The 25,911-nt window shown below is 49.5% G+C and overlaps 11 protein-coding genes across 11 annotated transcripts; 8 read left to right on the forward strand and 3 right to left on the reverse strand.

Annotated features, from left to right (window-relative positions):
- Nucleotides 1-1,654: 1,654 nt before the first annotated feature.
- Nucleotides 1,655-3,600, forward strand: LTR84_012628 (uncharacterized protein; the record flags this gene model as incomplete). Its single annotated transcript, XM_064856147.1, has 3 exons — nt 1,655-1,682; nt 1,744-2,040; nt 2,093-3,600. 3 exons carry the CDS (start codon nt 1,655-1,657, stop codon nt 3,598-3,600), a joined length of 1,833 nt encoding a protein of 610 aa, XP_064708047.1.
- Nucleotides 3,601-4,099: 499 nt separating this feature from the next.
- On the forward strand, nt 4,100-5,773 carry LTR84_012629 (uncharacterized protein; the record flags this gene model as incomplete). Its single annotated transcript, XM_064856148.1, has 2 exons — nt 4,100-4,453; nt 4,508-5,773. The coding sequence occupies 2 exons, from the start codon at nt 4,100-4,102 to the stop codon at nt 5,771-5,773; spliced, it is 1,620 nt and encodes a 539-aa protein (XP_064708048.1).
- A 1,526-nt stretch (nt 5,774-7,299) lies between these two features.
- On the reverse strand, nt 7,300-9,627 carry LTR84_012630 (uncharacterized protein; the record flags this gene model as incomplete). Its single annotated transcript, XM_064856149.1, has 1 exon — nt 7,300-9,627. The coding sequence occupies one exon, from the start codon at nt 9,625-9,627 to the stop codon at nt 7,300-7,302; it is 2,328 nt and encodes a 775-aa protein (XP_064708049.1).
- A 737-nt stretch (nt 9,628-10,364) lies between these two features.
- On the forward strand, nt 10,365-12,368 carry LTR84_012631 (uncharacterized protein; the record flags this gene model as incomplete). Its single annotated transcript, XM_064856150.1, has 1 exon — nt 10,365-12,368. The coding sequence occupies one exon, from the start codon at nt 10,365-10,367 to the stop codon at nt 12,366-12,368; it is 2,004 nt and encodes a 667-aa protein (XP_064708050.1).
- Nucleotides 12,369-12,847: 479 nt separating this feature from the next.
- Nucleotides 12,848-13,351, reverse strand: LTR84_012632 (uncharacterized protein; the record flags this gene model as incomplete). Its single annotated transcript, XM_064856151.1, has 4 exons — nt 12,848-12,946; nt 13,014-13,085; nt 13,153-13,214; nt 13,321-13,351. The coding sequence occupies 4 exons, from the start codon at nt 13,349-13,351 to the stop codon at nt 12,848-12,850; spliced, it is 264 nt and encodes an 87-aa protein (XP_064708051.1).
- Nucleotides 13,352-14,282: 931 nt separating this feature from the next.
- Nucleotides 14,283-16,049, reverse strand: LTR84_012633 (uncharacterized protein; the record flags this gene model as incomplete). The annotated part of the gene is made up of 1 exon (XM_064856152.1): nt 14,283-16,049. The coding sequence occupies one exon, from the start codon at nt 16,047-16,049 to the stop codon at nt 14,283-14,285; it is 1,767 nt and encodes a 588-aa protein (XP_064708052.1).
- A 646-nt stretch (nt 16,050-16,695) lies between these two features.
- Nucleotides 16,696-17,186, forward strand: PAM16 (mitochondrial import inner membrane translocase subunit TIM16; the record flags this gene model as incomplete). The annotated part of the gene is made up of 2 exons (XM_064856153.1): nt 16,696-16,698; nt 16,767-17,186. The coding sequence occupies 2 exons, from the start codon at nt 16,696-16,698 to the stop codon at nt 17,184-17,186; spliced, it is 423 nt and encodes a 140-aa protein (XP_064708053.1).
- A 1,541-nt stretch (nt 17,187-18,727) lies between these two features.
- On the forward strand, nt 18,728-20,097 carry LTR84_012635 (uncharacterized protein; the record flags this gene model as incomplete). The annotated part of the gene is made up of 2 exons (XM_064856154.1): nt 18,728-18,802; nt 18,856-20,097. The coding sequence occupies 2 exons, from the start codon at nt 18,728-18,730 to the stop codon at nt 20,095-20,097; spliced, it is 1,317 nt and encodes a 438-aa protein (XP_064708054.1).
- Nucleotides 20,098-21,399: 1,302 nt separating this feature from the next.
- Nucleotides 21,400-22,383, forward strand: LTR84_012636 (uncharacterized protein; the record flags this gene model as incomplete). The annotated part of the gene is made up of 2 exons (XM_064856155.1): nt 21,400-21,558; nt 21,604-22,383. 2 exons carry the CDS (start codon nt 21,400-21,402, stop codon nt 22,381-22,383), a joined length of 939 nt encoding a protein of 312 aa, XP_064708055.1.
- A 644-nt stretch (nt 22,384-23,027) lies between these two features.
- Nucleotides 23,028-24,051, forward strand: LTR84_012637 (uncharacterized protein; the record flags this gene model as incomplete). Its single annotated transcript, XM_064856156.1, has 2 exons — nt 23,028-23,195; nt 23,254-24,051. The coding sequence occupies 2 exons, from the start codon at nt 23,028-23,030 to the stop codon at nt 24,049-24,051; spliced, it is 966 nt and encodes a 321-aa protein (XP_064708056.1).
- A 749-nt stretch (nt 24,052-24,800) lies between these two features.
- On the forward strand, nt 24,801-25,769 carry LTR84_012638 (uncharacterized protein; the record flags this gene model as incomplete). The annotated part of the gene is made up of 1 exon (XM_064856157.1): nt 24,801-25,769. The coding sequence occupies one exon, from the start codon at nt 24,801-24,803 to the stop codon at nt 25,767-25,769; it is 969 nt and encodes a 322-aa protein (XP_064708057.1).
- Between the last annotated feature and the right edge of the window lie 142 nt (nt 25,770-25,911).

Below are 25,911 nucleotides of genomic sequence, written 5' to 3' on the forward strand. Positions count from 1 at the left end.
CAGGTAGCGCAGCTCTCTCTATCAACCGTGGACCAATTGAGATTTCGCATGTCTGATTCTTCCTTTGGAATTGCTTGTTGGTTAGTCGTTGTTTCTACTGTAAACATGTGGACATTTCAGTAAACAATTGAAACAGCTCGGCGAGCATGACCAGACACCTGGACTGGAACTCTGGAATCTCCCTGATAATGAGATCCGGGTCTCGTGTCAGGAGAACAAATCGAGATCCTTCACAGCCTAGAAACGGGTTTGCGTGGGGATGTGGTGGTGAATGAGGTGGAGACAAGGATTTGGGGCTTGACGTAGTGGCTTTGTTACCGGGAGTGACAGCTTGGAGGGACTTTCTTTGCCATGCCTTTTTCCTATCGCCTATCTCATCTAATTTAGTTAGATATTAAGGCAGATATTGCATCATTGAGACACTTCAGAGTCCAGATCTACCTAAGTGCTACTGTAGATTCTTGCCGGATACCACTCAGCAAACAGCTCCATAACTATTCAAGCGCACCGTTACCTCGAACATCGGATTCCGTCCCCAAATCCCTAAAGCTCAGATACGAAGTATGTCCTTAGAGCGTGCATAAGGCGAAGGGAATGGACGAGTATTTGTCCAGAGCAAGTCTACGCGGCTTGACCCCTCCGGAATGCGAGCTCAGGCTCCGGCTACTTCGTACAGCTCCTCTTGGGCAATGACCTAAACCATTAGGATTTTGTACTTGAACGTGTCGTGTGGGACAGGGTCTGGCTTCGAGTGCATGGCATCATCCAAAACTCTTGCGCGCCCGGGAGAAACTTACACGAATCGATGATATTTCCGACTGGCAAACTCCCCGAGCCCTTGCCTTGTCTTTTGGCTTTCGAGCCTACGGGAAACCGCCAAAGTCCATCCCCACCTTTTCCACTCTCTTTTTCCCATCATTCTTCAATGAAGCACATTAGTGAAAACTTAACTCACCTCTGTCCTGTTTATTTCAATGTCGATATGTTCAATCTATCATATGCTTCTATAGCTCCGCAATCAGCAATTGTCAATCGGCTGAGTAGCTGGCGTGCTTGTACCATCTCTGTGGACCTCTGCTGAACACGCGCCCCCTCCCCTGCACATCATCTCGATCTTTCTGGGTGGCAAATCCTACCTCCACCGAGCCTTGCTCTTTGAAAGTCGTACATATTCCCTCAGAGCCAAGCAACCACTTCTATTCTCTGGGTTTGAGAGACGCCCCGGGCTTCGAACTCCCTGGTCTTTTACTTCCAACGGTCCATCAACGCAGCTGTGCTAGGCTACTCGTTACTGCACCTCAAGTACGAATACATAACCTGCATAGACTTCTACGACCTACCCGAGACCAGCGGCGTCCCATCCCACGACTAACTTAATTCGGCTCGGTGTCTGCGAAGCGAGCTTCGTATCACACAGCTTTGTTCCTATTCACACTCGCTCGTTATCCGATTCGTGTAACCTGTTTAGACCACAACCTGTGGGCCGTGGATGGGACGTGGATTTGGAGCTTGGGATATCGCCCAGACGTTTTGTATAAAGCGAGCTCTGACCGCTTCAGTGTGCTTCCAAAGAGGCCAGCGTCTTTTAGGGCTGCTCGGTGCGTGAAGGCTTTTAACATTGCCTTTATGCCATTTTGAACACTTGCTGCCCATCATGGAAAGCGTTTTCATCACCATTCATGGTCGGGTTTCCCCACTCATCCAAACAACATTAAATGTCGCACAAACTAACTTGAGGCTCAGATCTTTCCGAGGATGCTCAGATTCGATATTGCTCCGATTCAATCGAGGACATTCTCGGCTATGTACCTCATGAGGTACTGGGAAGGTCTTGTTGGGACTATTTCCATCCCGATGAGATACCATTCGCTCGCCAGGTCCACGGACGGAGTGTCAGTCTTGACAAGGCTTCGGTCTTGAATTACTGTCGGGTGAAGCATAAAGACGGCTCATGGATTGGTTGCGAATGCGTCTTCACAGTGGTTTACGACGTACTGGTTGCAAGTACCAGTGTTTACCGTATTGGAGAGAAGGCCAAGCGTAAGTTAATTGCCCACCTTTGAGCCAAACTATTTGCGCTGATTGATTCTAGAACGCGAACGCGCAAGTGATGCTGTAAAGCGCATATTTTCTTCCTCGCCCCGTGATCCTAGGTATCACATGTTGACATATCTCTCGAACAAATTCTCACAAAATCCTTATGGAGATGCAAACTTCTTAGAACCTCGAGCAGCTCTCTTCCTGAATCGGTTCACGCGCACTTCGACGGTCATGTACGCAACCAATGGGGTATCTGACATCTTAGGATTGCAACCAAATCAGCTCGCTGGAAAGAGCTTTTATTATTGTATTGCAGAGAATTGCCTGCCGGATGCTGTCAAAACACTTGAAAGCGCCAAAGCTAACGACTCCATCGCTTATCTCAGATTCTGGTATCGAAATCCTACTCAAGACGCCAGTAGAGCTCATTCTGAGGCGTTTTCTGATGATGAGAGTGATGAGGACGATGAAGGCGGTGTTCCCCTAAGGAATGGGACCCAATCTGGATCGACCATGTCAACAAATGGGTCAACGCCTCACGCGAATCCGGAGCAGCCACCTCTTGCTACGAGTGGCCAACAACAAGGGGTGGATGCAGTCGCAACCTCCCATGTCGGTATCACAAATGTCAATTCCGCCGCAGCTCCACCACAGCTTTTACCAGAGAACTCAAACACCAGCTCGCTGCAGGCTCCGTCGGCTTCAACTCATAGAACATCCTCCGGAAATAGTACTGACTTGGGAGTGAATGCTTCTGATGCGATCTTTGACCGAGCGACTTCACGTGATTCCTCTGCAAGCGAACAACCTCAAGAGGAACGCATTGAAATCGAAGCGGTGGTCTCATGTACGTCCGACGGCCTTGTAGTGATTCTACGGCGTGCTCATCCAATCACATCTCCACCTCTTGGTGTCACAGATGCCGTTCACTATCCAGATGGTCTCTTTGCCTCCCCGTGGGCTCCAGAACCAGTCATGCCAGAGTCAATTCGTCGCAACTCAAATACAGCGTCGTCCTCATATCCGTCAGCACCAATTCCAGACGACACCGGACTCATGGCAGCCATCAGGGATGTGGCTGTATTCGCTTGGAATCTTACAGGTATCAATGGATCATTGGCAGATTATGGTGTGGGCAAACCTTCTGGTGACGCATTGCCTCCTGGCGGTCTTCCCATCTGGGATCCGAACAGCAATGCAGATCCATATGATCTCTACAATGGTTTCTCAGGCAGCCGTCATCGGCCATTTGAAGGAATGGGTGAACCCTACCGACTTCCTAGGAATGACACAGAGTTGAGCAGTAGTGACGACGAAGTGCTCTTTAAACGATCCCCAATTCAGCCACCTTGGAAGCGACCCAAGAGAAGGGGCCATGGGGATGCTTTTGGAGCAGATGATCGCGAGGCTGGAGATGGTGAGAACAAAGACGGAGGTCGAAAGAGAGCTACGAGATCTCAGAGCGGTTCTGGCATGGCCTCAGGTTCGGGATCAGGATATGCATCCCAATCCGGGGTAGGCTCATTGTCAGGGCCTGCGTCGGCGAATGGGTCCTCTTGAGGCTGTATGTTGAGCGGCATCAACTAAAAGAAGTATTGAGCATGTTTATCGTTCAACGAGGCTTGCTTGACCTGGTCGTAATGAGATATGATATTGGTTAACAAGAATTTCAAGGTCATTCGTGACCGTAAGGCCACCGACAGAGATAATTTCAGCCATCTTGAAGCGCTGGAATCATTTTGTCTATGTCTATCCTGAGGTCGTTGCAAAACATCATCGTCACCATCTTGGACTCTGGGTCGTATGTACCACATATCTATGTACCTCTACCAACGCCCTTGTACCGAGTATGTACTCGCTAGTTGGAGTTAAAGCAGCGCCCCGCAGATTAGCGATCCGACCCCGCAACACGTGCTTTCGTGTTTTACAACGCGTCGACGTTTCTTCACTGGTAAAAGAGCATGTATTCGATAAATCTAACTCATCGCCTGATTGAAAAGCGACCACAGGTAACTCCAAACACATCAATATATCGTCCTCCACTTCCCATCTCAATGCAATGCCTCTTGCCTCTACCTCTGGTCCAGGAGTCCAGCACTTCGTACAAAATCGAGAATCCGCAAATTCTCATGCAAGCCTCACAACCCGATCAATTACACCTCAACCGCAAGAGCAACGAAACAGATCCCGCCAAAAGCATGGCCGTACCCAGAATGAATCGCGAGCTCGGAGTAATAGTCATAATGGAGCTAGCGGCAAGCGGCACATCTTTGCACACGACCCAGAGAGTTTGAAATTACAGATCCCCAACACTCTCCGCAAGACTGTCTCGGCAATCCCTCAAAATGATCCAAACGATACGGGACGGGGCTCAAGTGCCAGTGCCGTGGCTAAGACGAGAACTTCAAGACAAGTGAGTAGCCGTGAGGATGTCCGAGCATTTCAATCCCACTGACATCCCTTCCAGCATGAAATTTCTGCGTTTGACGACACCCAAAGCATTCACTTCGATGACTCGACCAGCATTCTGGATGATGATGTGGATCTGACACTGCAATTCGGCCACGAGAGCAACGAGCGGTTTCCTCTAGAACCATCGAAGACAGTGCATCGTGAAGGTCATGGACGTCCTCGCCAGGATCATGTTAAGAAACCTTTGGCGTTAGGCCACAACGCACTTCTTTCCGGGGATTGGAGGGCACAAGTTGAAAAGGAAAAGCGTCTACAACGACAATTCGGGCCGAGTCTGGATGCACATCACGGTCATGCTGGGTATATAGATCAAGCATATGGCGATGCCCACAATGAACGTTACGAAGAAGATGTTGAATTCGCCGACAAAGAACCTTACGTGTGGCAGGATACACCATCTAGGCCTCGACCTGGTATTGAAACAAAACTATCACCACGGCCCAAAATAGATGACTCAAAGCAGAATCATGTACGACCGTCAATTGCGGACGAACCAGAAAGCCCGCCCCTGCCAACTCGCAAGGCAGACCTCCTTCAACATGCACCTGTTGAACCATTGCCTGAAGTTGTCAACCGCTTCAAAGTTCGCCAACCGCTTGGTGCTGACTCACCTATCGACCAGCCAGCAGCCGACAACAATAATACCAAGACTAGTATTCTACAGCCTCAGCCACGTACTCACACCAACCCTCCTTTCTCCTCCAAAGTCTCCTCATATCATGAGTCGTCCTCGGAAGAAGACCAAGCGGCCGACGACGAACCATCCACCAACCCTCCAAGCGTGACCTCCACCCTTCCCGCCTCCGGGACCAAAAGACCCCATGATGCCATTGACATCGACTACGATGCAGAGACCCTCAAGACTAAAACCTTGGCCGAGCTCGATGGTATCCCTTTCACTCTGGATCCCAGCCTTCCAACACCCCAGCCCGCCTTGGACAGCAATGGCAATGCGATGAGTTTGAGTGCGAAGCTCACCAACCTGACCAAGATGCGAGCCGAAGACCAGACGCAGCTCTTCCGCGTGCAAACCGATGCAGAGCGCGAAGAGACCGCGATGTGGTTTCTGGACAAGTTTCGCGATGACATGCAAAAGCTGTTGCGTGCACGGGTCGAGAGGCGTAAGGTCGCGCTCCGATACGAGATGCTGGTTAAGATGCGCGAGAGGAAGGTGACAGTCAAGAAGGCGGATGTCCAGTCGGAACTGGATGCGTTGAAGAAAGGAGGTGGAGAGTTGATTGCTGGTAGGGCCAGGACTTGATGCCCATCCATCACGCTGTCAATATGTGAATGGCTTGTGTTCATGGCATCTTGCGAGGCAAGGCGTCACGATTGAACAGCGCGACTGAAGGGCTCTCAACACACACTCGTTCACTCTATCGACATAGGCACATCTCTTATGGTAGGAGATCGCGAAAGATTCTACGTGAACTATTCACCTCGACTCTAATTACACCCACTCCTTTTTATCTCTTATACTCAATTACTTGACGACAACATTAATGACGGAAACAGGGGGGTTACAAGGCCGACAAAATGTTGGCATGGCGTTACAAAATCCATCTTGATACATAGATTGTTGATCATGTACATCTGAGCAAGCGAGAAGTAATCACTACTGCATGGTCGGCGCAGAATATAAGTCGAATGAGACATCCTATACAACATCCATGTTACACCATTGTACCAATCTAGATAGGTACCTAGGTATCTAATCAAAGACCTGGATGATACAAAAGGCAGAACAGGGGATCTAATTACCCTGTCATGGCTAACACTCCAGAATAATTCGAGGGCATGTCTTAGGTATGATGAGCACACGCGACACAAAGGCAATCCCGTTCGTCACACCAGCATCTATCTCTCGTACGTTCGTTATCTTCCCTTGCAAAATCCCTTCCATGCCATGTATCAGCACACCGCTCTGGCCCTTGCTATCACAGGCGCTTAGCAGTAGCAGGATTGAACGGGCGAGAGTAACGTCAAAGCAGTCAAGTGAAGAGGCATGCATGCCACAGCACCGACCTGGTTGGGGGGGGGGGGGTTGCTGCCAGAGGTGGAATACTAGGTATCGTTAGATACCTGATGAGATGAAACCACGGGAGGCTCGCTGGCGACTACACTTTTGCGATTACGGGTATGGGCTTGTAATGTCTTTTTTGTTCTGCGGAGTGCAGGATGCAGTGTAGATACCTCCCGCATCATCACGCCAGTGGCAAGTACCTGGGTACCAAAGTCAAGCATGAGTGCACCTGCTTTGGCGTGTCTGGGGAGGCGGTACATCGATCGGTCTGTCATCCTGATCGGTCGAGTGGGTAAGAATGGTAGAAAGTGGACGTTGCTGATCTGTGTTGCTTCATACATGGCTATACAGCCACATGCATCTGAGGTCTATGACATCAAAAGAGAGGTTTCAGGTTCAACGTCCTGTACATGGAGCCTCAGAGAGCCTTCTGCTACTTTACCCGGTATATAAATTTCTCCTTGTTCTCCTAACTCTCGTCATCTTGTGATAACGTGCCATACTTTCGCTGCAGTGCATGCAGCCAAGGTACTTATCCAGGGGATGGAGACTGTAGAAATGAACATCGGCCCCCTTTAATGTACAGGCTTACGAAGTGTGGTTGAGGACTAAGATTCGACATCTTGTCAAGTATCCGAGAACAAGCATTTCGTTGCACCGGAAAAGACCCAGTTACTGATTGCCAGTGGCCAATAACCAGGACCTGTAAGAATGTATGCCAGATGCAGTGGTGATGGCATGAGATGTGTAGCATGACAAGATCTTCAATCCTTGTCCTGGTCACTGCCAGCCGTCTCACTAACGTTCTCATCTGTATCTGCAGCTGCCTGTGCTCGTTGCACCAGCTGACCCAAAACACGAGCAAGTCGCTGATAATCGCCTAGTAACTCCTGGACATCCCCGATCTTTAACTCATTGGCATCAGTCATAGACATGAAGCGGGAGACTGGCGGGGCAGCTTTGATCGCCGGTAACTCGTCTGGCTTAGGAGTGCGCATCGGAGTGTTACGTGCTTCATCCTCAGAGGCCGGCTTCGATATATTCTTGGGAAATTTATCTCCCAAAGGTGATCGATTGTCCCTGTCTAGGACAATTGAGGGCGTGGCGGCTGAGGGTGGAGAAGCAGATGCACCTGCACGGCTCCCAAATCGACCGAAAGCCCCTCCAAACGCAGAGCCGATATGGTTGATGGGATTGAGGCTGCCGCCAAAACTCTTAACAGATTCTAGTGGGTTATTGGAGGTAGGCTGAGGTATAGCTGCGGTGGTTTTTGAAGATGACGCGTTAGCAGACGCCCCATCGGTACTCCCTGGGAGGAAAGAGATCCGTCGACCACTACTATTGCTTTGCACACTGTCGACACTACGCTCACGTACAGTAGCCGATTTCCGGCCACCCAAGAGGCTTAGAATTTTGTCTTCTGTTTTGGTTAGGTTTGTACTGGGAGTGCTCTGACCATCATGAACTGAGCTGGACTCGCTGAGCGCATTATCATCATCGTCCGGCGTCAGTGGTCGATTTACAAGCTGTCGAGCTTCATCCAAAGTCTTGGGTAGAACGACTTCTGCGCTAGCATCCTCTGTACCACGTTCCTTGAGCCTCCCGATCAGAAATTTGAAACTGTTGTCCAGCGTACTGGATATGTTTTTGAACCCTTCTTCAGCAGTTGAGCGCACAGCCTCATTGGCATTACTAATGGGCAACAATATATCCGATAATGTGCGCTGGTGTCGTGTCACCCGGGCCGCTGGTTTTTCGGGCAAGGGTTTGAGAATGGAACCAGTCGGGCTTGCCACTGCATTGACACCGGTGGCGTTGGAAGGTGAGGTTTCTGTTGTAGGAGTTGAAGGAACCGGTGCAGTGCCAGGAAGGGAGGGGAAAGCCTCGAGTTTCTCATTTGACTCTTCCCCGTCCTGGCTGGCGGGCTTTTTGGGTCCCTCAGGCATCTCATCTGCTCGTAAACTCGCTAGATCGACGTTTTCCAAGAAGCTGATGGCGGCTTCGAGGTTGGTCAGGCAATAGGCAGCCTCACCGTCGATCCTCGGAGCAGCTCGAAACCGCTGAATGAAGTAGAGATTGCTTATAATGTTGATCCCTTCAACGGGAGAGGTAATCAGTGTATAGATGAGAGTGGGCAAGATCTCATCCGCTGAGGAAGAGGAAGGGTGTATGGTGTAGAGGGTGTCAACGATAGCTTGGTGTGCCTTGGTCAGATGCTTCAACTTTCCCAGGGGATACTTTTCATCATTCATTTTGGCGAGACCCTCCCTGGCAGGAATCAAGGACGCCTGTATATCCTCTACCGACTTTTCTTGGTCAGGGTGGACCTCGATGCCCAGGTCTTTCAAACCGATACCAACGAGGGCCAAAGCAGCAGTCTTGGAACGGAGTTTCTCATCTCGAACCTCATCCAGAGTGCTCTTGTGTCTCCATATTTTGTCGTAGATGTTCTCACATACCCTCCTTTCGACGGCCTCCTCTAGTAATATACGCTTGAACTCGAGCATTTTCCTCTGTTTCCGTTTCTCCGTGACCTCGGAAGCAGTCAGCATCTGTTGAGAGGCACCAACGGCATCTCGAGGTTTCAGAGCGTCGCTGGAATGTTTTGCGGTAAGTGATCTGGACTTGGTGGATGATTTAGAGGGAGCAGGAGAAGGCTCTCTGTTGAGCTTAGATCTAAGAGCAGAGATATGGATGGCGATAGCACCGGATGCTCGGGCATAGAATTCTTGGAACAGATCGGACAGTTGGTCGATGGTGGGAGGTTCGTTGTAGACTTTGACTTTGAGAGACTCGACAAACCTGTCAGTCAGACTGGCGAGTTCTATAGGTAATTCGTCGAATTGGTCGGGTAAGGTGTGGGCTCTTGCAATATCCGGGGAGGGAGGTTCACTGTCCTCATTGATGGGCTTTTGGAAGACATCTTGCAGATGAGCTGGATCCTTCTTGGGGGACTTTAGAGAAGACACTGATGAGGTTGTGCTGGCTCTTGCTCGACTTGTGGAGCTGGAGGGTGGTGAGGGTTCGTATCGAGTAAAGGACTTTGTGGAGAGAGCAGTAGGCCTGTTCTTGAGAGAGGCAGTGGCAGACATGGTTTTTGGATTATTAGTTGGACAGCCTCAGGAAATTCGGACCTGCCGAGTGGATGTTTATGCTCGTGGTTGTGAGTTGTCAAGTGCCGGAGGAGTATTATTATCGAGGTGTAGGCGAGCCTTTAATTAGCGAAGGAGTTTACTGAAACATGAGTGTCAACATTGCTGGTGTATCGTGTCGGCCTGGAAGAGGACAGGCTGCATCATGAATGAAACAAGACCCAGAGATGGATGGGTGGATGGAGGGAGAAGTGGATGTTGAGGTACCACTGGTAGCACTGTTGCAATCTTGAAGACATGAACGTGAATGCGGTGCATGGACTGGACGTGCGTGTACAAGGACCACCACTGAGAACATGTCTGGTACCCGCGTCATCCGTTGGCTTTTGGCATTGAGCATGTGATTCGAATGACGAGTACGCGGGTGGCCAACTGGAATCCGAACATAAAATGGGAGCCTGAGGACACGGCCTATGGGCGCCTCGGGCATTCGACTCGTGCCTAATGCTAGGGAAGTTCGGTACCTACAGGCTACAGTAACTGGTTAGAGCCTAAGTTAACTACTAGAGGTCCTCCATCTTTGGTAAGTTAAGCGCGCTTCGCTTCCGTAAGTCGTGACCTCTTCTCCCTCCGTAACGACGTCAACAGACCGAGTGACCGTTGTTTCAACCACCGCAACCACAGGCATCAACGCCATCCCCATAACTTCCAATCTCAACAACTACACACCACTCACCATGAAGACTCGGAAACCTCAAGATCGTAACTGTCATTCCACCAGGAGAGTCACCGCTGGCATGCTACTCTCCTTCCTCGCCCTTGCTCCCCATGCTGCTGCCTCACTTGCCCCCGCCATCGATCCTTGGTACCCTCTGCCTCTGCCAGATCGACCCAATTCTCATGACTTTACCCTTCGACATATCTTCCATCGAGGTACCTATCAGGACCCGCATCTACACAAACGCCTCGACCTTCGCCCTAATAAACCCCTCCTCGTGGCTTCCGAAGATGACTCCGAGACTTTTCTTCAACAACCACCACACTTCTCTGCCAGATCGGCCTCTCATCAAATAGAGCGTCTTGTCGACAGAGATCCTTTGGTCATCGACTCACATCTCCAACATGCCCGCTATTTTGGAAGGCCTGCCATCCTTGATACATCGGCCTGGACCCTCGACGAAGTCCATGGCCCAAACGTAACAGACAAAGAGACCGTCATCAATCTAGCCATCATGGCTGCAAACGCCTACAACGAAGTGCCCGGTGAAGGTGACTGGGAAGATGTTACGCAAGGCTACAACAAAACCGCAAGCTTTGGCTGGCAGGGCGACGGCCTCCGCGGCCACATTTTTGCCGATCAAGGTAACAACACCATCATCATAAGCCTCAAAGGAACCTCGCCCGCCGTTTTCGATGGCGACGGGACCACCACGCAGGATAAATTGAACGATAATCTTTTCTTCAGTTGCTGTTGTGCTCAAGGAGGCCAGTACTTCTGGAGGCAGGTCTGTGACTGTTATTCCAGCACCTTCAGCTGCAATCAGACTTGTCTTGTCCAAGCTCTGAAGAACGAAAATAGATATTACAGAGCAGCTGTTGATCTCTATACGAATGTCACCGAGATCTACACCGATTCCAACGTTTGGTTGGTGGGCCATTCGCTCGGTGGTGCCGTCACCAGTTTACTCGGTCTAACTTTTGGCTTGCCGACTGTCACTTTCGAGGCTCCGGGTGAAGATTTGGCCGCCAAACGCCTCGGTCTTCCTTCACCACCATCGTCGGACCCCCAGAGAGCACGCACCAAATATACAGGAACCTACCATTTTGGAAATACAGCCGATCCTGTTTTCATGGGTACCTGCAATGGTGCTACAGCCACTTGTACCTTGGGCGGCTACGCCATGGAGTCTCAATGTCATACAGGTATGCAGTGTGTCTACGACACCGTAACCGATTATGGTTGGCGTGTTGGCATCGGCAATCACAAAATTCGTGGGGTCATTGATAGCGTCATCAGAAAATACAAAGACGTCCCCAAGTGTGTCCCCGATGATGAATGTGTCGATTGTTTCAACTGGAAGTATTTCGAAAGCAATGGTTCCGACTCGACCACAACCACCACAACCACCACTTCCTCCTCCACTCGTACAAGGACTACCACTTGCAAAACTCCTGGTTGGTGGGGATGTCTGGATGAGACGACAACCACGACTTCGTCCTCCATCCCCGTCATTACCACAACCTATACCACAACAAGCTGTGCTACACCCGGATGGTTTGGTTGTAACAAAGAAGTGAATGTTACCATTACCACAACCACACTGGCCCCCACTGTATCTCTGCCAACAACCTCCAATTCTCCATCACATTCTCGACATACTTCTTCGACCACCTGCAAACAGCCAGGATGGTGGGGATGCCACGACCCAACCACTACCACAGATAAAGCTTCACCAGCGCCGACTCAGAGCCAAACCAAAGCTACCAAAACTGATACCTGCGAAACCCCCGGCTTCTTCTTTGGTTGCCATGATCGACATTCACATACGAGCACCTCGATGGAATCGTCCACATCAGAGACCATAACACAGGCCCCTAGCCGGAGTGTTAGTAGTGCAACACCTAGCAGTACAAAGTCACATCGTGAAGGGAAAAGGAGGAGGAAGTGCAAGCATCGTGCATTCTTTGGCTTGATCTGCCTTGACGAGGCGGAGTATGACGACTATGAACCGGAGATATGAATCAGGGGATGTTTTGTAACTAAATATGTTACCGAATGGACAACACATGGTGCGTTTGGTCTCAGTCGAGCATTACGAGTATTTGATTTGGAAGCGAGGCGCATCTTGGCGTGGGCATGTTGTAGCTCTTATCACGATTCTTTGCGTTAAACAATATATTGTTGCGCTTTATGATTATTTTGGAAAGCCGATTGCACGGATTGACAGTATTAGGTACTGGAGACTTTACATACTTGCAATTAGACTACTTTATGATCGAGCGCTATCCCTCCCGTTAACCCGCAGTAGCACACTGCCCCGACAGCATAGTTTCTCTTTAATCAGCCAAGTCCAACAATCCATGAGAAACAAGAACCGTCAAACTATTTGTCTTTGGATTTACTTGTCAAGTAAGTCAACCCATAATTCAACCTCGTTTGCCAGGCTAAGCCACACAAGCGATCCCGGATCATCATAGCCAGGGAATACTCCACAATCAACTACAACCCAAGCGGATTATCACCAGTCTGCTTCTTTCCACCAATGGAGTCAGTGCCGTCCTTGACGGTGTTGCCTGCCGCCTTGGTCGTGTTTCCGATCTAAGACATTAATTGTTAAGAGAGGAGAGGCGTTTTCACCAAGACGGGAAAGAGGAAGACCACTTACGCCTTCAGTCGCGCCGCCGACGGTCTTGCCAACGCCCTGGCCGACGCCGCTGACCGTGTTGCCGACGGTGTCCTGCAACGGGATGAATATTAGAGGGCGTTCTTGAGAGGAAATAGGCCGGAGATTAAGAAAAACGTACAGTTACGCCACCGACGGTGCTGCCCACCGTGTCAGTCACGCCGCTGAGGATGCCTGAGAATCCTCGAGGGAAAATGTCAGTCATGGTTCCTGCTTCGAATGGGGGGAAAAGGAGGTGATGAGACTATCACTGGGAAGCACCGGTCCAAGCGTGGGTTGAGGCACATACCACTCTGCTTCTTCTGTCCTTCGTCCGACATGTTGCGTGATATATTGTGTCTTGTAAATATGATATAGGCTTTCTTCGAGTAGTGAAAGTGTCAAGTGTGCGATGTGAGGCTGTAGAAATCCTGAAGATGGATAGAGACAGGGAGGCGTTGGGGTGCAAAGTGTGGCTTGACCATCGGCTTTATAGCATACCATCGACCTACCGGTTCACTCTGAGTAAAGCAGAGTACAGCAGAGCACTTACATCATAACACCAGTAGGCCCATACAAACAAGGCATTCATCACGGGCGGTTTGGACGAACAGGTCGTGCCCAGGTACGAGGACAATATGTGGCTTGACGTCAACCGGTCAGCCACCCCTCTCTGCTCCAGGGTTCAGGGAATGAATTGGGGAAAATGCAATAAGCGTTTCGTTCACGGCAGCCTGTGAATGAAGTAGACACTTATACTGGGGTGCCCTGCCCTGCCACAGCGTGGCTTTCCCATTGTTGATCTCGTGTCTTGCTGGAGGTCGACACAGTGGCTTGAGATCGCTAGACCCATGTTCCCAAGGACCCTTGCCTTGGCTTCAAGCGGGAGGGTCACGGTTGAGAGGAATGATGGGAAACGTGTGTAAGGAATCATGGGGAACAGGGATCTAGCAACGCAGAACAGGCACTGTGAAGTTGAGGGTTGGTCGTGGTGGAGAGAGAAGTGTGGTCTCACCCTGGTCCGGATTACGTAGCGTTGCGTCAAGCGATCCAGTGGCATGGAGTGAAAACTGGGCTGCGAAGTAGATCGCGATTCATGGTTGCAAGGTCCTGAGAGGAGGATGAGTTGAGATGGACAAACTTCTGTTCATGTCTGATTCCAGGATCGAAAATCACGTATATATAGACAAAATAGAATGTTTTACTAAAAGGGATCGGATCGAGTCTTCACGTGGAACCGGTTGTCGGGATAATACAATATTGGTATCATGACTATCCTAGACTCATGGCAACATCTTCTTGAACACTGAATGACCGGTGACCCCCTGGATTGTCACGGTATTTATCTAGGACATCGTCTTCAGGGTCCTCACGGCTTCTTTGGCTTGTTGTACTAAACTTGCCGGTGTTCTTCCCACTGCTGCTCTTGCTGTCGCTTCTCTCCCGCTTCGATGTGAACCATCCGGTTTTCTTGGGTTTGTTGATACTCGTCGCATCATCATCTGGTTTAGCCTTTTCTGGCAGAGCTTTCTCGACTTGTTGTAATGATGGTGTTGGCTTCTCCTCCATCCCCACCCCTTTACCGAATTCTTTTGCCTTTCTGATTTTGACGTCTTCAGTATCGGAGAGCTGTGTTGGTGTTTCACCAGGGCTAGGAATAGCACTTGGTGTTGCTTCAACCAGTTCTGCATCTCGATACCATTTTCTTCGTCGCGTATATCTGCCCCACCCATCCTCTCTCTTGCCATCGTCCCATTTGTTGTCGTAATAAATCCAACCTCCGCCATCTTCACCTCCGTCTTTACCTGAAGTGCCAGCGGGTCCTGTTTTGGCCTGACTTGCAGTTCGTTTATGTTGCTTCGCATCGCCATGCTCTATTCGCCATTCGGTATTATCAACCCACCTCCATCTGGCCATTCCGCCCTCCACGGATGGCAACTCGAATTCATCCTTTGAAGGGGCTGTATTAAGTTGCTCATCAGTCCACGGACCGCGTTCGTAGGCAAAAAGTGAAGTGGTCCATCCCAAACCTAGCCAGCGACGCTGGTTCTCGTAGACCATGAATGTAAAACGGACGCCTGATGAATCTGGTCGCCGTTTCGTGGCGACTTCCGAAGCCAGACCAGCTTGTGACTTTTTCCTCGATCTCAATGCCGCACGAAGCAGTGAGCCTCCCTCAGTGTTAGGTGATACGTCCAGATCTAGTCCGGTCACAAAGCCTGCAGCCTTACGCATCAACACGGAGCGCCAAAGAATCACCCGTGAGACACGAGCAGGCCTCGAGTGCCAGGTCAGTATGACGGTGCCAATTGTCAGAATGACTCTTCGCGAAGTCAATATATAAAAGGGTGGTAAGGTCAAGAATATCCAGAAGGGTGTTACAAGCAGAACTCGGATGAAAAGGGTGGTCAAGGCGGGACGAGTGGTGGCAGCCGTAGGGGTGGTTTGGGTGGAGAGAAAGTCGGTCAATTTGATGAATGGTTCGAGAAGTATATTACAACGGGCTGTGAATTCCTGGAGGGTATCCACAATCTCATCGAGGGTTTTATGATGCGGAGTGGTGGAATTTTGTGATTCAGATTTGTCGCTTTTGGTAGGTCGTTTATCACCGGTTTTGGATGTGGACGATAGTGGAGAGTATCGTCTTGCATACATGCCTAATATAAGAGCCACCACCACCAGGATGGGACTTGCGAATCGAATAATCTCACCGCCATAAAGTGTAACAGCCCAAAACGCTGCAACAAACAGGTATGATTCCCATGGATCTTGTGTGCTCCAAGACAAAAGCCCCATTAACTTATTCAAGGGTAGCAGGAACGGATGTGAATGTGCGAGGGCCCGAGTGATCTGAGGAGGAGTCGCTACCAGAAGCGGGGATTTCTTGTGGACTATGACCGTGGATCTCTGTTTCGAGGTAGCTGAGTATCCAGAAGCTGAAGTGGGAGAGAAGGCGGCGAAAGTGGGAGGGTTTGAGTCCCAGGCCTGCTGGGAACTCGAAGGGTCGGTGGGGGATGCATATGAATTCGGTCTGGACATTGATGACATCCAGGGTGTATCTAGAGAGCCTTATTAATATCCGATATGGCATCTTGCGAGTTGCGGAGTGCTATACCAAATGCTGCCATACAACGATGCCTGTTCAGTCATGGAACGAGGAGGAGGAGGATGATGACGTCTAGGACGGTAAAGCGCGGCTAAGGAACAGGACGAGTGTACAGGGTGCCAGTGTTGCGGGTTGCACAAAGAATAGGTGTTTGAATTAAAAGATGAATCTGCATGATGCAGACATGTCTTGTGGTTCAAGACGTGGATGGGTGCGTCTGGCCTCAACATGGACAGTGGCATGTGCGCAGCAATGGCAAAGAGTTACGAGTCCTCATACTTCGTAGTACTACTGGAGGCCCAGCCTACAGCCTCAAGCCTAGGTACTTCGTACAAGACAACGACGTCACAATTAGCAACTTGAACGTGACTAGAGCCTGTCATGTGATTTTCCACGTGATTTCTCAATGGAAGGCATGTTTAGGCGAAAATCTCCCGGCTGGAATGACCATTTCCAATATCCTGCTCCCAATTTCTTTTCCAAAAGGTTTCCTGCGCTTTCCATCAGGCAATCTGAGCGTTGGGTTCATTGAGTCGCGACAATTTCCTCTCTCTTGGTTGCGCCTATTCTTAAGACATTATGGTAAGCTACAGGGAGATCCGAGTCAACCTGTCACTCCCCCGTCCACTGCAGCCACTGACTCTGAAAAGGCGCACCGAATCATCGCCCAGATCGTCCTAACCGGTGGTCGTGTATTCGGTAGAGCTTTCGCAGAAGCCTACAAACAAGCCCAGGCATCATCACAATATGCCAAAGCCGCCGGGAAGAATAACCCAGGTGCCGTCAACACCGCTGCTGCATCTGGCATGACTCTGGACGAAGCTTGCAAAATCCTCAACGTAAAGCCACCTCAAGGCGGTATAGCGAACATGGAAAATGTTATGGAACGATTCAAAAAGCTCTACGACCTCAACGAACCGAAAAAGGGTGGCGGTGGTTCCTTCTATCTACAGAGCAAAATTCTACGAGCCCGAGAACGGATAGAAATGGAAGTTCGTGAGGCAGAGCGCAAGGCAGCACTGGATAAAGAGTTGAAAGAAGGTTGGAAGCCCAAGCTTTACAAGGAATGAACTCTGTGCTAACCGTCGGAAAAGGACGGTGACCAGATTGAATTGCCCGAGGGCTCGACAAAACCATCCCCCAAATCTCGACTTACTGCGGTGGCATCTTGGACGAAAAAGGGTAATATTCGATGCATAGCGAATGGCGTTCAACAGTACATAATGGCATCTGGGTTGTATAACAGGAATTTATGGCATTCCATGGAAACGGGTTGAAGAGCAAGCGGAAGCGTCATGTATTGGGCGGGTGGCGTCAAGACCTTGATCTGGAAGAAGAGGACGATGATGAGAACTTTTGTCTCCATGGACCACACTTCGCAACGGAGATTTATTCAAATGATGATCTCTATGGCGGAAAAGATCAGACAGACAGACATCTCAACTCATTCTGGGTCGATTCGAGGATTTGGAGGCAACGGGGTCCCATTGCATATGGAACGCTTGTACCAATGTGTGTGCGGGCGAGGCTGTGTGACCATGTACTCCAGTGATTTGTTCTACATGGTGGAAATTATAGCATTGCTCGCGATGATTGCATTGGCTCAATGGCTCATATCAGTTACCTTGCAAATGCAGCAAGGCAGTATAATCACATACAAATCACACCCAACGACGACCCAATTTCTGCATTCTTACCCATGATTGTCTAATCATCAGGCGTCAAGAGTGATTCATAGTCTGGCCTTGATAAACATTACTAGTCTTGGTATGGAATAACCTGTAACCGAACGGAGAAATGCCAGTAGCAAACTCAAATATGGCTTATTCCGAGGTTCGTTTGATCCCAAACACTTGAGAATGTCGCAATATTATCGGGACCTTTTTTTTCGTAGCGTCCAAGCGTCCAAGCGTAGGAAACCCGCGGGCCGAATAGTGACACAGAAAGGTTGCATATCAAGGCCTCCTTAGTCGCATTTCTTCCAATGTAATCGCGTCATGGATCTGAGTGGCGCCATGCTCGATTCTGCTTCGCCATCGCCGTGTGTCTTCTTTTGCCTTATCTTGTGTTGCCGTACTATTATCGCTAGCGAACCCGAGTGTGCGTTTGCGATGCAGTGCATGAAATAGGTTCACTGCATGGAGAACGATATGGATCAGTATCTACAAACTTGCTCCACTCCACACCGGCATCCAAGGATACGCCATCTCATCTCACCAAACCATGTTTCGTAATCTCAAAGCTACCTTTCCAACAACATGTTTTCTTGTGTCCGCTCTCGAAATGCATTTGGCTTCGCACACTGGCACGGCAACCTCCCCCCTGGTTCTTCCGGATGGCCTGGACTAGCTCATTCTTCATCCGTTGGTTGTGCGCAGGTACGCCCGTCCCCGGCCCCACCAATATTTCAAGAAAAAGTGTTCCTCCTCTGGTCCACTCCAACCAATGTCGACTCACTCTGGATTCTGGAGTCTTGACCGCCAGCTTGCTTCCCGAGTAGTTGAATAGATATAGATAGCCATGTCGTAGCCATCTTCTACAATGAGAAATCCTCCATTTCCTCTCACACCCGTTGTTGTGCTGTCCCATCCATCGCCTGTCGCTGACAGACATGCCTAGACCCCAAGCACCCCTTTCGCAATCTCTCCCGCCACTGATTTTTGGAACCGCCACCTTTAGCAATCAGGTGGGCATCTTCCATGTTGAGACTTGAAATTCATCTCTGATTTTCTGACTTAGTATAATGTTGATCCATATGCCTTGAACACGACTTCACTGGTGCAAAAGGCCTTGGCCAACGGTGTTCATGCTTTTGACACCTCACCATATTATGGGCCCGCGGAAGAAATTCTCGGCACTGCCCTTGATTCCGACCTAGTTCGAAGATACTACCCGAGAGAGCAGTATTTCATCCTGACCAAAGTTGGCCGTATCGCAGGCGACGCTTTTGATTATTCTCCCGAATGGATCCGCCAGAGTGTTCAGAGGAGCTGCCAACGACTCAAAACCAATTATCTCGATGTGGTTTACTGCCATGATTGCGAGTTTGTCTCTCCGTTGGAAGTGTTGACTGCCATCACAGAATTGCGTCGCATTCGTGATGAAGAGGGCACTTTGCAATATGTCGGTATTTGTGGCTACCCGGTCGATGTCTTGTGTGACTTGGCAGAGATGATTCTCCGCGAAACCGGAGAGCCCATCGACATCGTTCAGTCATATGCAAATTATACTCTCCAAAACACCAGACTGCTATCAGATGGCTTGGAGCGCCTCGTCAATGCCGGTGTCGATGTCGTGACCAATGCCAGCCCGCTCGGCATGGGCATTCTGAGACGGAACGGACCCTCAGTCGGTGCTCTGGGTGACTGGCATCCTGCTCCTGATGCTCTCAGACAAGCTTGCATCGACGCAGGCAAGTGGGCCGAATTTCGGGGAGAGAAACTCGAAGTGGTTGCTGTCAGATTTGCTCTCGAAAATTGGCTTCGAGAAGGCGCAAAAGTCGGCACATTCGGCAGCCCGCTTGGCCCCAACGACAATTCTTACTCCTCCGCATTGAGCGTCCCTCGCCAGAAGATTGGTGTCAATGTCATGGGAGTCAGCAGACTTGAAGAGCTCGATGAAACAATTCGAGTCTGGCGAAGTGTCCTTGATGGTCTGGCGGATGATCTGGACGCCCTTCCTGGTACCATCACTCCTTCCGACGCAATCACCGACCACGAATGGTCCTTGACACGTCGACAAACCATTCGCACATTAGCCAAAGGCATCCGAGAAGTTATTGGTTCTCAGTGGGTAGACTATGCCTGGGCCTCTCCAGAACCAGGGTTTGTCAACACTTTCAAGCCTTCAGCTGTATCGGAAGAGAACTGCATCAATCCTGCAGTCACAACCACGTCCGAGGCCGCTATGCTCACTCCTCCATCCGAGGCTGAGGATGATAACGCGCTCCAGGAGGTTCCTGCTTTGCAAACTGTGCTATGAGCGTGGCAATGGACAACATCTCTCTCACAGGCTCATATATGGATGACCTATTTTTGGCTCGAGTCGAACTTATTTTGTGGATGTCTCGGATGCCGCTCCCTGCTCCTTCCTTAGCTCTCACCTTGAACATTCACATGAAGGTATGACTTCAACCAAGAGCATCCTACTCGTATCTCCCACAACAGCATTCATTCGATCGAAGCGAAATTTTGGTCGGCTTCTTGCTGTGTTCAATCTGGAGGGACTTCTACCACACGACGGATTGAGAGAGTCCCGAGGTCCAATATTACCATATGAATGGCCGTCCCGACGCCGCTTTCATCCACAGAAATAGCGTTTCGCAGCAGCAAGAAATTATACGCACCTCAGGTCGAAGATAAAGCCATAAGCCACCACCTAAATCCTATGTGCCACCCACTTTCGATTCACAGAGCCTTTCGCACAGCTCTTGGAAAATATCAAGAAACCACCCACCGTCAAGCAACTGGAGCGTCAAGAGCAGCTGCCATCAAGAATAAAGAAGAAAAAAACTGCACATGTTACTGTGATTGCAGCCGCCACTATCTGGCAACAAGCCACCGTGAACCAATCATGTTTTGAAGGATCCAAGACGGGTCTTTGGTGGAAGAATGATTCCCTTCTCGCCAGTGGCCAAATAACACGCCGATATTCATTGTATGGGTGGAAGAAGGATCTTGCAAATTTCTCTAGAGATCACGGAGTTATTATATTGATGCGCTTCGGCCGGCTCGCTGATGAAATTTTGAACAGCTCAATGAGTACTTCTGACTACGGATACTCGTTGAGTGGTGGGGTGATTCCAAGGAGCGTTGACGCATCTTTTATTCACAACACCTGCTATAATCAATCATGTGCTTCTTCTTCACAGACCTCCTACTAGGTTCTTTTCAAGAAAGGAAGCTTTTCCAGCCTGTCCCACCTATTTGGCAGGTTATCCTTTACACATGATAGCGATGCTTTGTTTAAGAGCAAAGACTATGAGAATTCAACCCTATTTGCCTTCTTCAATGGGACATCGATTCACTGCTTTCCTGATTCTCAGAACGAGGCTAGATAAACTTCTTGGCTCAAAGCCAGCATGCGGTGAAGTACGCATCAAACCGTGCAGACATTCTCACCAAATTTCTTCACATGTTTGCTTCACATCAGCAGGCTGCCGAGACTGCTAAATTCGGTCACCAGCCTCTTTCTTCTCTTATATCTGTTCACTTACTTTTCGCCTCTAGAATTCCATCTCAAACAATCTGAACCTCAATTTTCACCCTTCCAACTGCTCTCGCAATGGCAGGTATACCTCCAGACCGATGGGCCAACCTTTTGAACACCGGGAAACATTCGGACTTCACTATCATCTGCGAGGATGTTGAGTTCAAAGTACACAGCGCTGTAGTGTGTACGGCATCGCCTATGCTCGATGCAGCTTTCGCCGGACCCTTCAAGGTAAACGACTCTTCTCATATCATTCCAGGTCTGATTTTTCAATAGGAGGCAAATACTCGGCAGATCAACTTTCCAGAGGAGAAGCGAGAAATCGTCGGTCGTCCCATCCGCTTCATGTACACAAATGACTACGATGATTCCGAGGCTCCACACTCTGTTTCCAAGCCGGACAAAAACAACGATCAGGGATCTAAAGTGGCCACTGACGACGCCTCACTAGCTCCTTTCGGGAGAATGACAGTCAACGCACTCGTATACAAATGCGCAGATATGCTTGGTATCAACAACCTGAGGACAGTTGCGTGTGAGAAATTCGTGCGAGAAGCAAGAAGTGCATGTGCAATGGAAGGCTTCGCCCAGCCTTTGAAAATCATGTTTGAAAGCACCCTATCTAATGATACTGAGCTTCGACTTGCCGTTGTTCGAATCTGCTTAGACGAATACCCTCAGGTCAAGAAACATACCAAAACCGTGGAGATCCTTAAAACCCACGAGCCGATTGTCTTGACGATCTTCACACAGATGCCCGACCGCGTGGATCCAGATACACACAAGGAGCTCAAGTCATCATTTTTAGGACTTGCATCCTTCCTGTCTACTGAAAGCACGATGACTTTCTGCAGGGAGTGCCATACACACCGCGCATACTGCAACGTGGAACGAGATCCTGCTACACGTGAAGTGATATCGGTCGATTTCCTTTGCAATGAGCATCCAACAACCAAGCAGCTTGCATCTTTCTCCGTACCCAAGGTCGCCAACCCAGCAGCTAGAGGTCGTCGTGGCGTAGGTTCGGCGATCCGCTCCTCCACAACCGCTAACTAGGTTCCGAAACCATTCAGCCAATGAGACTTCAGGGCTTTGATTCGGACCGATCGAAAAGCATTGTCGATACACATGGTATTTCTCAAACACACTTCTTTTGATACCATTGGAAGACAGCCTCGCTCTTCGAAGGCTAGGGCCTAGCTCGGGTCAGACAAAGATTAGAATCAGCACTATCATCGATCGCCGCATGTTTTGTGACAACGTGTGAAGAGAGGAGGACTTATCAAGCTAGCCTGCTACCACTAAGAGCAACAAATGATTAGGTTCCTTCACTTCACATGCTCTGACGACAGTCCTTCAGCTATTCAGTGACGGATAACAAGTGGTGTGCGCATGCCACAAATCCATCATTAAGCACTCACTTATGGTCAATCCAACTATCAAAGTATTGGTGCTTGGCCAGCAGATTTTACTCTACTTCCCTCCCTACTTCTTTTGTCAAGCGCCTCCTCTCCTTTATAGGTCTTCTCTTTGATGTTCTCCCCTTCCCAATCTTCCTCTCGTCACTTCCTTCCTCTCGTCTAGCCCCTTCTCCACTCTCTTCCCGCTTCTATTTTTTTCCGTTTCTTAGTGACTTTCTACTTCTCACTTAATAAAGTTTCCCTACAACTAACGACGTCGGCTTCGCAAACTTGAACGTCATGGCTTCATTAAGCATCTCCAAATATGATATGGGCCTGGAAATGCTCAAGCAAGAAAAGTACTCCGACATGCGCATTGTCTGTCAAGACATCGAGTTCAAAGCTCATCGCAATGTTGTTTGCCCACGTTCCCCGATGCTTGAAGCAGCATGTAGCGGCGGATTCAAGGTAAGGAAACATAACGTGAAGTTGGCGAGGCTAGATCAGGACTGACCGCTGTGAGTAGGAGGCACAAGCTGGGGTCATAGACTTTCCCGAAGTAGTCCCATCCATCATGGGCCGGGTGATCTTCTACCTCTATACGGGCAAGTTGATGGCAAGCACAGTGCCGGAGATATATCAAGAAGTCTGTACGGACCCGGAAGAATTGACTCCTGCCGGACCCAAGATAGAGGACGACGATTGGGTTGGACAATTGGACAAGGACATCTCGACTACTGTGTCTCGCGATGCGAAAGTCTCCGTCATGATATACGCGTGCGCAGACATGATGCTGGTCAGTGATTTGAGATCATGTGCTGCGAAATACTTTCTCAAGTTCACAAATGAACACTTCTGGCATTATTACTTTCATGACGCTCTCGGCACAATGCTCAAGATAGTAACGGACAGGGACACTGGACTCAGAATTCCTGTACTGGAGTTTCTATTGCAGAAGCACATCTTAGCCTCTCCTCGCACAAAGATTCATGAGAAGACTCTGACAATACTGAGAGAAAGTTCGGGAGGCTGGTGGGATATGGCTACTCAAGAACTGGCTAGGTCTGAGCAGAATCACAAGTCAAAGGTGGATGCGATCGAGAAGAAATGGGACAAGAAGATCAGTCTCTCCGACACGGCTAATGCCCAGAAGATGGAACAGCAAGCTCGAAGATTCGCTAACTGTCTCAACGATGCGGCTAACTTTCGTTGCAAGCATAATCGAAAATTCACATGCACCGCCGAATTCATGGCAGAAGGCTCAAAGTGGTATTTGAGACTGCAACCAACCTGCCAAAAGAACTGTCAAGAACCGATCCTCTGATATAGATGGGTCGTTTAGCAGGCGTTTCTTGTTGGGGAGGGGATATCATTCTGGTATTGGGTGGCAATTTCAGAAGAGCTAACAAACAGTTGCTGTGATTGACTAGATTTTGACGGCCAAGAGGGTGCCGATGGTGGAGTTGCAACATATGGCTTTCGTTATTGATTGTCTTCTTGCTCGCGACAATGGAGAGAGTGCTGGAGGTGACCGAGTGTGAGCAAATACAAACAAGGCCTCGGAAGTCTCAAGTGCATCACACAATTGGTTGCTCAGCAGCTCATCAAGCAGAATCAATCAACAGAACCATTACAGAAATTCCTTTCGAATTTCCCGTGTCATCCTTCATAATGGTGCAGCTAACGTGGTGTGGTGGTGGTAAGCTTCCATTGTCAGCACCCTTTCCAGTCACGATGGTCTGCCAGCATACGTTTCTTCAAAGCTGAATCAAATCCACCATGAATTTCACCCGCTATACATATTTATACAACATCTTTCACTGCCTGTGCGCTACCCGTGCTAAGCCAGCACAAGATGAGGCAGCGCGACGCCAAAGGCAGCGCAATGTTCAGAGGCAGTACACGACGAGGCAGCGTTGGATCTGCATGCCCGTTTGCCATTTGGGCACAATATCAACTGCTGAGATTCTGACTTCTTTCCTTCCTCTTCATCATCTCCTAAGCCTTTCCATCCTCGAACAACTCACTCAAAGTCGACTGGAGATTCTAATTCTCTTCACCGAAATTACCAAAATGTCTTCAGCTGAAAACTCTTGGTCAGGCCCAGTGGAGGCACTTTTCAACACGAAGTATTCGGATTTCACGATAATGTGCCAAGGCGTTGAATTCAAAGTACTTCGTGGAGTTGTGGGCGTGGTTCCATACTTTGATGCTCTGTGTAGCGGAGGGTTCATGGTGAGCAATCCCCATATCACCAACTCAGCGTTTGCTAACATAGAGCAGGAAGCGACCAACAGAGTCTCAGACCTATCAGACTATCACCCTGCCATTGTCAGCCGTGTCATTTACTTCATTTACACGGGCGTATACTCTGACCTGAGAATCCCACACGTCTTCCGAGACCATTGTGCAGAATACACGTCTCTGATTGTCGCAACAACACCCGAATTCAATGAATTGGTGGTCGGTGGGGCCTCCGAGTCTGAAGACTACTCTCCGAACGCAGCGTTCCATCAAACGATCCTCGAGATCAATCTGCAGGATTTCAAACTGGCCGACATGCTCGACATTCCAACTCTCAGACAAAAGGCATCCTACAACATTTCAGACAGCTATGCTCTTGCGTGTGACTCGCCTGGACTCGCATGGGCATTGGACATTCTCTTCGACATCACGCGCCAAGATGATGATCTTAGAATTCGAGTCTTCACTTACTTCGCCAGAAAACATATGATATCCTGCGACGCTCAGGAAGCAGTCATTGCGTTGTTTAGCGAAGGCGATCCGAAGTTATGGAAGATCTGCTGTGGTACAGTCGATGTGTATAGGAAATTGGAAGAGGCATTCTGTACCAGTCAAATGGAGAACGTGGTCGCGAAGCTCAATGACGTTGGCCTGCTTTGCAAGCATGGAAGAAAGATCTTGTTCCGGGTGCCAAGGATTGAAGAGGATCAGACTTGGGACGAAGCATGGGAAGAAAACGATGGCATCGCGCTGGAGAGCGACTGTGGTCAGTGCAACCTGAACGGGGACTTGGATTGAGCATATCATTGCAATCGGTTGTGTGGGGAGGCCGTGATCCCTTTGACAGCTAGCAAACTGTCGAGACTGTATGGGTTCGTTTACTTTGGACTGGACCTCAACGATCGATCTCCAACGACCCGAAGTTGAGGCTTGCGCATGA

This window comes from Exophiala bonariae (genome assembly GCF_035927105.1).
Source record: "Exophiala bonariae strain CCFEE 5792 chromosome Unknown scaffold_8, whole genome shotgun sequence".
NCBI classification, from domain to species: Eukaryota; Fungi; Ascomycota; class Eurotiomycetes; order Chaetothyriales; family Herpotrichiellaceae; genus Exophiala; species Exophiala bonariae.